Source organism: Saccoglossus kowalevskii, chromosome 14 (assembly GCF_978046115.1).
Source record: "Saccoglossus kowalevskii chromosome 14, keSacKowa6.1, whole genome shotgun sequence".
Taxonomy (NCBI): domain Eukaryota; kingdom Metazoa; phylum Hemichordata; class Enteropneusta; family Harrimaniidae; genus Saccoglossus; species Saccoglossus kowalevskii.
In genome coordinates, this window is record NC_140654.1 from 11,975,557 (window position 1) to 11,987,473 (window position 11,917).

Below are 11,917 nucleotides of genomic sequence, written 5' to 3' on the forward strand. Positions count from 1 at the left end.
ACCTTCCCAGTAGGGCAGATCGCTGGCCGTCGTCTTGTATCGACGCCATCTTTACAGCTGTGCAATAAATGGGCACCCTAAGTTATCAATGAAATAACCTCCCGATTCGTACTTGTTGTTACAAATTTTGCGCAATCGTTCAAACACAACAATTGGAATAACATAAGTGTTAATTTAGTTTGATTCAAAAATTAGCAAAACCCATCACATTGGTAATTCTACGCTGAAAATAGATAAGAATCGTATTATTTGTGTCAAACCTAAGTGGTCCTGAAGTCAATATGATGCTCATAACGAATCCCGCGCAGGCGCCTGACAACAGAGGTCGGGTATTTATTCCAATAACAGAGTTCTTTCCCAGGTACGTTAGATTTCTTGCACTGATCTTTCGATATAGTTCAGTTTTTTTCACACGGTGTTTAGTCTTACTTGAAAATATGATCCTGTTCCTTCATTTTTGTTCAATGATTGTTTATTCCAAAGTTACGTTATTGTTATTTTTAGGTCATTATGCGTTTGTAGCGAGGTCTTTATCATTCGATCGTTATTGTTTTCACGTAAGTATGGCGGCTAGGGAGAGAATGGATTCGGATCACAGCTCGGAAGGTGAAGATATGCTGAGAGACGACTTTGTTGGTGTTAAAACTGAGGACCTGGAAGCTATGACAGACTATGTTTTCAGCGAATCAAATGCAAGTGCCTGTACTGTAAAGGCCACACATGTGGCAGTTAAGATGTTAAGGGAATATTGCCAAAAGAAAAAAGGAAGGCCTGATTTTGAAAACTTTCCAATTAAAGAACTGAATCAAATACTTGTTGACTTTTTGACAACTACCCGACGGAAAGATGGTACTTACTACAGTAGATCAACTGTTCAATGTTTCCGGGCAAGTGTTGGACGATATCTTTTAAAGGCCTTTGGAATTAATATGGCTGGCCCTGAGTTTGATCATGTGAATACCAAATTTAAGGAACATTGTCGCTACCTGAAACATATTGGTTTGGACAAAATTAAAAATGTTCCAACAATGAAGTTAGAAGATCTGCGGAAACTGTATAACAGCTCCGCTTTGGCTGAAAGCACACCGTGGGGACTGCAAAATAAAGTTTTTGTAGACATTATGCTTTTTTCGCATGTTAATACTGGAAGAGAAAGTCTACGTGCTATGACAACGAAGACGTTAGATTTTGGTGTTGACACCAATGGGCGGGAATATGTCACAATTCCAAGTCGATTAAATAAGAAAGACGAATACAATGATAAAGTTGTTTTATATGCTGCCCCTGGTAAGTCATTTTAAATCAACCCACATGTGGTTGAAGCAAAGTCAGCTGGCGTGTGTGATCTTGGGTGTAGAAAGAAAACTGTGAACCATGCTTTTCAATCTTTTTGTTTATAAAAATTCTAAGCCAGTTTTTAAAGGTGATGTAATAAAAAGGTATTCTTTCAATCATAATGAATGACAAACTTCTCATCACCAATAAAGAAGTTTTTTGCATAGATTTTCCTTTTCTACACCCTAGGTCACACAGACCAGCTGACTGTATGTTAGAGTGACATACTGTGGAATACTTTATTTTCGCTGGAATTAATTATCGCTGAAAAGGCTTTTTGGGCATTTTGTATGGAATTTATTTTCACTGATTTTTGATGAGTTTAATGTGAAATATAGGAAAAGAAGTATATTCGCTGGATTTTATTTTCACGGAATCATTCCTTCAGCGAAAATAAATTCCAAGCGAAAATAACGGATTCTACAGTAGTCACCAAAACTGCATATGTGGTTAAAGCGAGGGAGTCGTCACCTACGCATGCGTCAGATGGGCATAGCGTGTCATTGTTTACAAACAAGCGGCTACACATGAGCCTTTGTGTTTTTAGCGTGTGTTATTATTGTCGCTTGGAACTCAATTCCCGCGCGTGCGCAGGTGACATCACACAGCGTGATTGGTTAAAAACAAAATATTTCACAAAAAATTGAATCATTCGTTGCTACTTATTTTGCGTTAATATTCAAGTATTTTTTCATTCAAGCAGTAACTGCACTTTCTGTTAGATTATCAACATGACTGGGTGACATGTTGGACAAATCCAAGATGGTGGATATGAATTCAAAAGTACAATTTAGTCTAGAATGACATTGATTTAGTTAATCTCAATAAAATTCCACAGGAAAACCTTTATTGGGATCTGTAATAAATAAATAAAATATTAATGGCATGATTGAATATGCATGAATCACATGATATATTAGAGTAATCAAATCCTGAAAGTTTTGAAAAGTGTCAATTCAATACATGTTTCTTGCAATTTGCACAAATTCAGACAAATATTTCACAAAATAGTCCAAATACTTCAAAAAAGCTTTAGTAATGAGTGCAATGACAAGAAATAAATATATTGGCATTATGATATGGTATATCCTAATCATGTTACCGGTAATGCCAAGAAATGGATTTCTAATACTGCATTTGATAAACATGTGGCTTAGTCTTTTCCACGAAACGAAACAAAAGCCTAAGCCTAACTCGCATTTTTTTTCATTGGCCTAATAATATCTGAGAAAATTTCACACTGTGAAACACAAAATGAATAGCGCCATCAGTGTTCAACAATTCCAAAATGGTTGTCACTTCATGTCAGCACAAATGAATCGAGCTGCAAAGTAGGCGGGAAAGAGGTGAAAACTAAATATTCTCAACAAATTTATTTCTGTGACGTGGTGATGTTTGAAGTCGTTCAAAATTTTGGTTTAATTTCATTTCGTTTTCTTTTCACGTTTCGTTTTGTTTCATGGAAAAGACTAAGCCTAAACATGTAATGTTGTTTATTAATGAATAAATGTTGTGTTAGATAGGACATCAATTTTAAAAACAAAATATAATTTTTTGTAAATTTCAAGTAGTACAGTTGGACTACTAATTTCGAAGGATGGTAGTCTGTGTAATTGTTAAATTTTGTTTTATTGAATTGAATTTCAATTAATTTAATTTAATTAAATTTTATTAAACTCAATTGATGTCTTCAATATGATGGTCAATCAAACATGTAGTGTGTCTTTGTTTCACCAGCTTCTTGAAGTTTTCTGTATTATTTATTTGTAGGATTTGTAAAGTGTCCAATCAGATCATTTAAGAAGTACATGGCTAAACTCAATCCTGATAGTGAATTATTTTGGCAAAGACCTAAACGAGTGACATTCGAAATAACAGAGGAATGTCCGGTCTGGTATCAGGATGCGCCAGTCGGGCATAACTCGTTAAGGACGTACATTGCAACGCTCTCCTCCGAAGCTGACCTATCACAGGGATATACTAATCAAAGTGTACGCCTTGCCGCTGCTTCGTTGAAGGAAGGCAAAGTAACAGATTCACTGGCATCAGAAGTTCTCAGTATAATTGCTCCGAAACAAGTCCAATCAGTTGCTACACAGAATAACAATGGCATGGTCACTTTAGTACTCTGCAATCCAGGAAACCAGCCTGGTCAGGTATTCACCTCAAACAATGCAGTAAGGCAATCAAGCAGTACTCAGCCATCTTTTATGATTCAACGTCCACCTCAGACAACCTATCATCAGGCGGGTAATACTCGACAACTAACTGCTTTACCAAACGCACCTCAGTTTTCGACACAAAGTATCTCTCATTCCTTGCAGCAATCTGAAAAATATATGCCCCAGCAACATGTGATGAGCTCCTCGCTGCAACAGAACACAGCATCAAACCAGGCTTCTATGTCATCAAATGGTCAACAGATGATCCCAACGTCTATTCACCCTATGGTGCCTCAAGTGAAAAACACATCACGGCCGACTCATGGCGCAATTCCGTCATTCTCTGCAAGCTTTTTGCCTCAAGCTACCAGTATCCCACCTCCATCAGTATCACAACAACTGAATGCATCTAACGCCTCGCAATCTGATAATGCTTCGGTGTCTACGACCACCAGGGCCTCTCAGCAGAAATCAAACACTGTGTGTACGTGGGTTGTAAATCCACACAGCAATGCGGTATTACCGATGAATTCCAAGGATAAACAACCAGGAACACAACCTGTGCTATTGAATCACCAAACACAAACTGAAAAAGTCATTATGACTAACAAAGGCATCCAAGCAGATCTCGCAGCTGAGAATCACACGGCACGGGGAAATGCGCATGTGTCAGATACAAATCTATATAAATGTGATGCATGTGGTATAAGCTTCAATAACGCCATGGTACATGCCATGCATCAAAGCCTGCATGCTAAGGAGGAACCGTTTCAATGTAGCATGTGTCGGAAAAGTTTTAGTAACACTGTAGAGTTCAATGGACATATATTTAGTTCACACCAGTAGGTGGCTATTGTGCCCTCTAGATATCCTCCCCACATCACTAGGTGGCTATTGTGCCCACTAGATATCCTCCCCACATCACTAGGTGGCTATTGTGCCCACTAGATAACCCCCACCCATATCAGTAGGTGGCTTTTGTGTTCACTGGGTAACTCCCACAGTTGACAGTTCCAGCAATGTAGTGTTGTTTTTCAAGTACAAAGAAAAAATGGTAATGCAGGTGGACCGAAGAAGACAGGGAAGCTGCACATATATGTACATATATTTTTTGTTCAATTTTTATCATTAAAAGCAACAACTAGACTGTATTTTATTCAAAATAGGTGGTTGTTTTCTACATCACAACAGTTTATGAAAATCACTTAAAGGGCGGTAGTCGTCGCGCCACGCATGCACGAGATATATGGGTCTCGTATAAACAAATATGGCTACTTTGACTGTTGCGCAGATCAAGGAGTACAAACCAAGACGTTACCAAGCTTTAATTAGGTTTTTTTAGTTGATTGGAAGACATTAAAGTAGTTGCGGGTGGTAATTAGTGCATGTCGCACCAAGGTCAAACCTCATACTTGTGATTCCCATTAGAAGAGTGCATTGGATTATGGGAAAACCAATGTTTATCAACACAAATGTCACACATACGCAGCGCGGCGACTACCGCCCTTTAAGCTTGTTACCTGTTGAATTGTAACTACTCTTCATTACATTAATTATTCTTCTATTGATGGAGTTTTACGCACTTTATTCACTACTTTATTGTATGAGGTATTCTCATTTCATGCTGTATTTGGTTTTATAAAAATTGTGAAAAATCTTCATCTCAGCATAATGTCATGCGTTATTTTCCAAATTTTTAAAATACTTTTTAAAATACATTAAATAATGAGCAAAAATGAAAGCACATGGGTTGAAATGTTAATGTTTGCAGGAATATTATAAATATAATTTGTACTAAAGCCGCATACACAACATCAGAGAGGGATTTGCATGATTGGCTGCTGCCCAATCTGTATGTATTTTAAGTCGTCATCAAAGAAACAATGCCTCTTTTTAGAGATAGATGAAATCATTTCAGCCATTTCTTTCAAAATAATAAAGCTAAATACTAAGAAACATAACAGAAATATACAGGCCCTAAATTGTGTCCATTGCAAAACAATGCAAATGACAATCGGTTTGGCACTACTAGTCTTATGCATAGTTTTATTGCATTCAAAATTGTTCCATTTTAAACAAAGTTGTTTCTCAAAATACATAGTAATTAGGTAACTTTTTGAGCAATAGTTCTATTGTGAAATATCAACGTGCCTTCCCCTTAAATTGTGTAACTTGCTAGGATCACGTTCAAGATAGTTTGCTGGACTATGATTGAAAACGTATCTTAAAAAATATAATTACAGCAATTCTTTCATTATCTTTTCTGCTGGTGATGATTATTTCATTTCTCATGAATTATAATTTATGCAAATTTTGTCAGCCAATTGTGCCACACAGCTCTCCCCCTGTATCGCATCTGTTATTTGGGATTAACATAGCAATCTGTGTAATGAAATCGTCTCGTGTCTAAACCGGCTAATTACAAGTTACATATATGTATGTCACGTAAAATATAACGACTTAATGTTTGAGATTCTGTGTTTGCATCTGTCTATCTGATGTCATTTCTCGGGCATTCCTGGAAGGATTATGTTCAAAGTTGGTTCAAACACAACAAATACTTTATTTTCGCTTGGAATTTATTTTTGCTGAATGAATGATTCAGTGAAATTGAATTCTAGCGAATATACCTTTTTTCCTATATTTTACATTCAACTTGTCAAAAATCAATGAAAATAAATTCCATACAAGACACCAATAAGTCTTTTCAGTGAAAATTAATTCCAGCTAAAATAAAGTATTTTACAGCAGATTGCACTGAGTGGTCAGTGTAATTGATATATTCCTAAGAATTCAGCGCTTGACAACAACAAATTATACTTAAAAATGGGACTCCACTTTTTCATGGTGGATCTCGTTTTATTTAAAGGGTCCCAACATTTTGAAACGCAGTGCCAACACTGTATATTTATGCACATTGATTTGTTTTGGGGATTTGATCACTTTTAATTACAAATGAAACAAACGTGTCCTACAATCGTTACTCTAACATGCCTTGTGTAGATTTCACGCAAACTTGGTATTGGCATTCACTTCTGATAGCAGCCAGACCACACATCGGCAAGGCATCTGTGGGTTTGTCTGTAACCCAATAAGTGCTAAGTCATATTTTGGATTAATTTAAACCGTATTTGCCCAATTAAAGATAAACTATCAAAATTTTCTAAAAGGGTAATATATTTTCTCCACGCTTAATATCTTATTGTCTTATCTTATCTTATTTTTGAAGGTTTATTTCCAGGGCTGAGGGTGTCTTGAAGTTGTTCAAACCTGTCTATCATTGCATCCCTTGCCTCATCTTTCTGTCACATGGATGCCAGTTGACATATCATATGACATGACATATCACCATGTGTTTACTCATTTGGTACCATAGAAGTAATATACACCATACGACATGACATATCACTATGTGTTTACTCATTTGGAACCATAGAGATAATATACACCATATGACATGACATATCACCATGTGTTTACTCATTTGGTACCATAGAGATAATATATGCCATATGACATGACATATCACTATGTGTTTACTCATTTGATACCATAGAGGTAATATACACCATGTGACATGACATATCACTATGTGTTTACTCATTTGGTACCATAGAGGTAATATACGCCATGTGACATGACATATCACTATGTGTTTACTCATTTGATACCATAGAGATAATATACGCCATAAGACATGACATATCACTATGTGTTTACTCATTTGGTACCATAGAGGTAATATACGCCATGTGACATGACATATCACTATGTGTTTACTCATTTGATACCATAGAGGTAATATACACCATATGACATGACATATCACCATGTGTTTACTCATTTGGTACCATAGAGGTAATATACGCCATGTGACATGACATATCACCATGTGTTTACTCATTTGGTACCATTGAGGTAATATACACCATATGACATGACATATCACTATGTGTTTACTCATTTGGTACCATAGAGGTAATATACGCCATGTGACATGACATATCACTATGTGTTTACTCATTTGATACCATAGAGGTAATATACACCATATGACATGACATATCACTATGTGTTTACTCATTTGGTACCATAGAGGTAATATACGCCATGTGACATGACATATCACCATGTGTTTACTCATTTGGTACCATTGAGGTAATATACACCATATGACATGACATATCACCATGTGTTTACTCATTTGATACCATAGAGGTAATATACACCATATGACATGACATATCACCATGTGTTTACTCATTTGGTACCATAGAAGTAATATACGCCATGTGACATGACATATCACTATGTGTTTACTCATTTGGTACCATAGAAGTAAAATACGCCATACGACATGACATATCACTATGTGTTTACTCATTTGGTACCATAGAGGTAATATACACCATGTGACATGACATATCACTATGTGTTTACTCATTTGGTACCATAGAGGTAATATGCACCATGTGACATGACATATCACTATGTGTTTACTCATTTGGTACCATAGAGGTAATATACACCATATGACATGACATATCACTATGTGTTTACTCATTTGGTACCATAGAAGTAAAATACGCCATACGACATGACATATCACTATGTGTTTACTCATTTGGTACCATAGAGGTAATATACACCATGTGACATGACATATCACTATGTGTTTACTCATTTGGTACCATAGAGGTAATATACACCATGTGACATGACATATCACTATGTGTTTACTCATTTGGTACCATAGAGGTAATATACACCATATGACATGACATATCACTATGTGTTTACTCATTTGGTACCATAGAGGTAATATACACCATATGACATGACATATCACTATGTGTTTACTCATTTGGTACCATAGAGAATAATATACGCCGTGTGACATGACATATTACCATGTGCTTACTCATTTGATACCATAGAGGTAATATACGCCATATGACATGACATATCACTATGTGTTTACTCATTTGGTACCATAGAGGTAATATACGCCATGTGACATGACATATTACCATGTGTTTACTCATTTGGTACCATAGAGGTAATATACGCCATATGACATGACATATTACCATGTGTTTACTCATTTGATACCATAAAGGTAAGACTGTGGAAATTCATTTCGTCAGCACTACATCACACTATGCTCTGTTGTAGAAAAGCAAATCAATTACAAGTTAATTAAACTTCATGAAGTTAATAACTTAAATTCAATTGAATCCACTTAAGGTAGAGATGCAGATTCGTGGGCACTTTGGAGTGAAATTTTTTTTTTTGCTTTTTGTTATCCAAAAAGTCTTGGTTATAGACTGTTGAAATTGTGTAGAATTGTGAATACTGGAACATACACAAAAAAACTATTTTAAAATATAGATAACAGGTGCAAAATTATCTCTTTTGAATGCTTAGCAAGATTTAGCAAGGCTGTACATAAATAATATAAAAAAAAAACATGGTGAAAAAAAGAAATGACGGGATCTCCATATTATGCACTGTATTTAACTTTTTACAAAACGATAATACATTTAAATTTGACACTGTAACAGCCATTTTAATTACTAGTATGAGCATCAGCAAACTTCTTACTGAGTGAATTGTTATGCAAATTAGCAATTATCTCAGCTTCTGTTTAGTGCACATTCCAGAACTTTAAAAAAAATAGCTTCTAGACGCTTTGACCTTTTGTTTTGAAATTTTCACAAATGATTGACAATGTGTTTATCTTCAAAACGCCGTCGGGGCATTGTTTTTAGTTGAATAGTTTTACAGCAATCTACAGACAACTAGCCTGGGTGTTAATTTATGCATAAACTTGAAGTAGTGAAATTTGAGCTGATGCCCTACTAAATTGACAACTGGTAGACAGTTTTCAAGACGACGCTTTCTTCATAGTAAACAAATTTACCCATAAACCAATTTTGACAGGAAACAGAAGCATGGTTTAGCAGCTATTTTTTTTAAATCACTTTTGTCCCAAAAAGCACATTTTTGTGCATATTTCAAACTACAGTGTCCATAAAAATAAAATACTAACAAAACTTTAAAATTCATACAATAAGCTTTCCGAAAATATATAGTTTTGTGGACAAGGGAGGTCATTTTGGTTTCCTAATTAACTAATTAAAATACCTGTCAGGTAAACTGCATCTCTACCTTAAACTCAAATTTAACGTCTTGGCATTATGTTCAGAGTAAAGAGACGGTTGGTTTACAGTGTATCAACCAGCACCTTGAATCGAATGTCACAACGTATTCTTCAAATTATCTGGTTATGCAATTCCAGGACTCACCCCACTATTTTATGTTCAAGTGAATATATAATGTTAATATAGCTACATCATAATACTACAAATATGAAGTCATGGTCACGTGATTGTTTTGGCATACATGTTTGAACCACGAGCGTGAAGCGCATGGCCCCTGTTTTTTGAGATTCAATCAACAATACATTCCAAAACAACAAACATGTTTTAAAATCAAGTTTATCATCCATACATAATGTTTTGCCCTGTTGATGTCGCTTACCTTTTGGACAAAGGTATGAAAATGCTGTGGTTACTATGGAAACCACACATTTTACACAAACATCTAAAAATATAATTGCCAGTCTGTTAAGTACAGTATCAAAATATGGACTAGTTCAAATGCGTGAAGAAAAGAGGCAACACCCATGTTCCAAAGTTCAACAGACAGATAACTCGAAGAAGACTATCTAATTGAAGTTGAAGGTTTACGTAATATGGATCATGATTGGCTTTACATGTCAGGAAACAAAATAGTGCTAGTGCAGTGATAGAACAGGGAAGAGACAATTATCTACTATAGCTTGGAGAAAGTTTGATGATGACGTAAACAAAGTAAGGCACACAAGATGAAGACTTACTGCAAACATTTAAAACACTATAATTGCCAGAAGATGTTGATATCCACTTATACACGACACAATAGATGCAGCACCACCTGGTCTCTCATTATGGTGAAAATATTGTTGTTTATACACAGAGAGGTCACTGATATAGATATGAAGTCGTCAGAAAAGTTTGTTCCTCCAATACTGGATTTTTTTTTTCGTGTGGCTGTAAATGTACAGCGTAGAACATTGTATTTGGCATAGTGTATAATTTACTGTAGTGAAATCAGGTTACTAGTATATCTTTTCTACATCCTGGCATCCTAACTGTATTATGACTATGGCAAATAGGAGATCATAGATGCTCTTCATTCTCTTGGCTTCAGCATCAGCTATGATTGGTTCCCTTTAACACTGCAGCCATTGGCGTTTATGAACTTGAACAGGCTCATTGCAATAAGTAGGAAGGTGATCCAGGAAGATGATTTTGGGAAGGGATGGATCACCAGCTTCATCAGAAGAATTGCAGAATTGTGTGGCTCGCATAGTGCATGCTGTTTCTTATCACCTACATGGAAACTATAGGGAAGTGGAAGCACCGGAAACCTGTTGAAATTGGGTGTAAATGCACTGAATACAGTTGACCAGATCTTAGTGGGAATTAGTTTCACGACTCTGTGTGATAGTGTGGTATGAAGTGTTATCCCGTAGGATTTGTGTGGTAAAATTTATTTTGGGGTAAATTATTCGAAAATAATGGGGTTCAATTTTTTGACCCATTCTATTGCGGAAGTTTTAATTGTGACTTAACCCACGCCTATTTTCATTAACGGTAAACCTATTTTTATGTACTTAGAGTCAATTTAGGGGTTTTGGATGATGCTGATTCTATTTATCACACTGCCAACATGGTTAAACACATCTGTCATGGCATTTCAGTTATGTGATCAACTTTTCTTTGGTTTTCAGGCACAAAAACACAACTGGTCCAATCTTCTTTCAAATATCCTGCTACAGATATTGAAAGAGACTCAAAAGAGTATTGGGAAAATATTTATCTGTTTATGCCAGCTCAACCAAGAAACTGGTAAATGATTGATGAACTGTGTTGTATCGAGAGACTGTCTTCGGGACAAATTGATATCAAAAAACTTACTGATCACTTAAATTCACTCAGTGAATCTGAACACAAATCTGCATGTTACCATAGCGAGTGTCGAAAATCCTATTGTGAACAAGACCATGATAGAAAGGTTGAGGGGCAAGCGAACCTTGTCTGATTTGTCTGTGTATTCTGTATGAGGATCTGGACGCCCATCTAGTGTATCTGATTCTGCCAGGCCTAAGAGGAAGGCAACTACACCAAAAGCAGAAGTTTGTATATTCTCGTCCTGCAGCTTTTGCCCTAAAGATACTTCTGAACCACTCCACCAAGTTTTGTCAGACAAGATTGGTGAAAACTTACTAGAGATAAAGCACAAAACTAAGAACGACTCTGTCAGAATTTGTGTGTCAGAATTAGAAGATGTTGGAGATGTTAGTGCACTTGAAA

General features: G+C 36.0%; 2 protein-coding genes across 2 annotated transcripts in view; one reads left to right on the forward strand and one right to left on the reverse strand.

The window, feature by feature from the left end:
• LOC100376866 (solute carrier family 2, facilitated glucose transporter member 8-like) overlaps positions 1 to 49 on the reverse strand; it is a 55,392-nt gene extending 55,343 nt beyond the window's left edge. The window contains exon 1 of the mRNA XM_085507914.1: positions 3 to 49. Coding sequence (XP_085364040.1) covers positions 3 to 49 — 47 coding nt within the window. The remainder of the gene's footprint in view (positions 1 to 2) is intronic.
• A 235-nt stretch (positions 50 to 284) lies between these two features.
• On the forward strand, positions 285 to 5,238 carry LOC100367483 (uncharacterized). The gene is made up of 3 exons (XM_006823809.3): positions 285 to 361; positions 505 to 1,287; positions 3,106 to 5,238. The coding sequence occupies exons 2-3, from the start codon at positions 564 to 566 to the stop codon at positions 4,341 to 4,343; spliced, it is 1,962 nt and encodes a 653-aa protein (XP_006823872.3). The 5' UTR covers positions 285 to 361; positions 505 to 563; the 3' UTR covers positions 4,344 to 5,238.
• Positions 5,239 to 11,917: the final 6,679 nt, after the last annotated feature.

Coding starts and splice junctions, on each gene's coding strand:
- LOC100367483 (XM_006823809.3), top strand. CDS start 564: ATGGCGGCTAGGGAGAGAATGGATTCGGATCACAGCTCGGAAGGTGAA. Junction 1,288..3,105: donor TGTTTTATATGCTGCCCCTG/GTAAGTCATTTT, acceptor ATTTATTTGTAG/GATTTGTAAAGTGTCCAATC.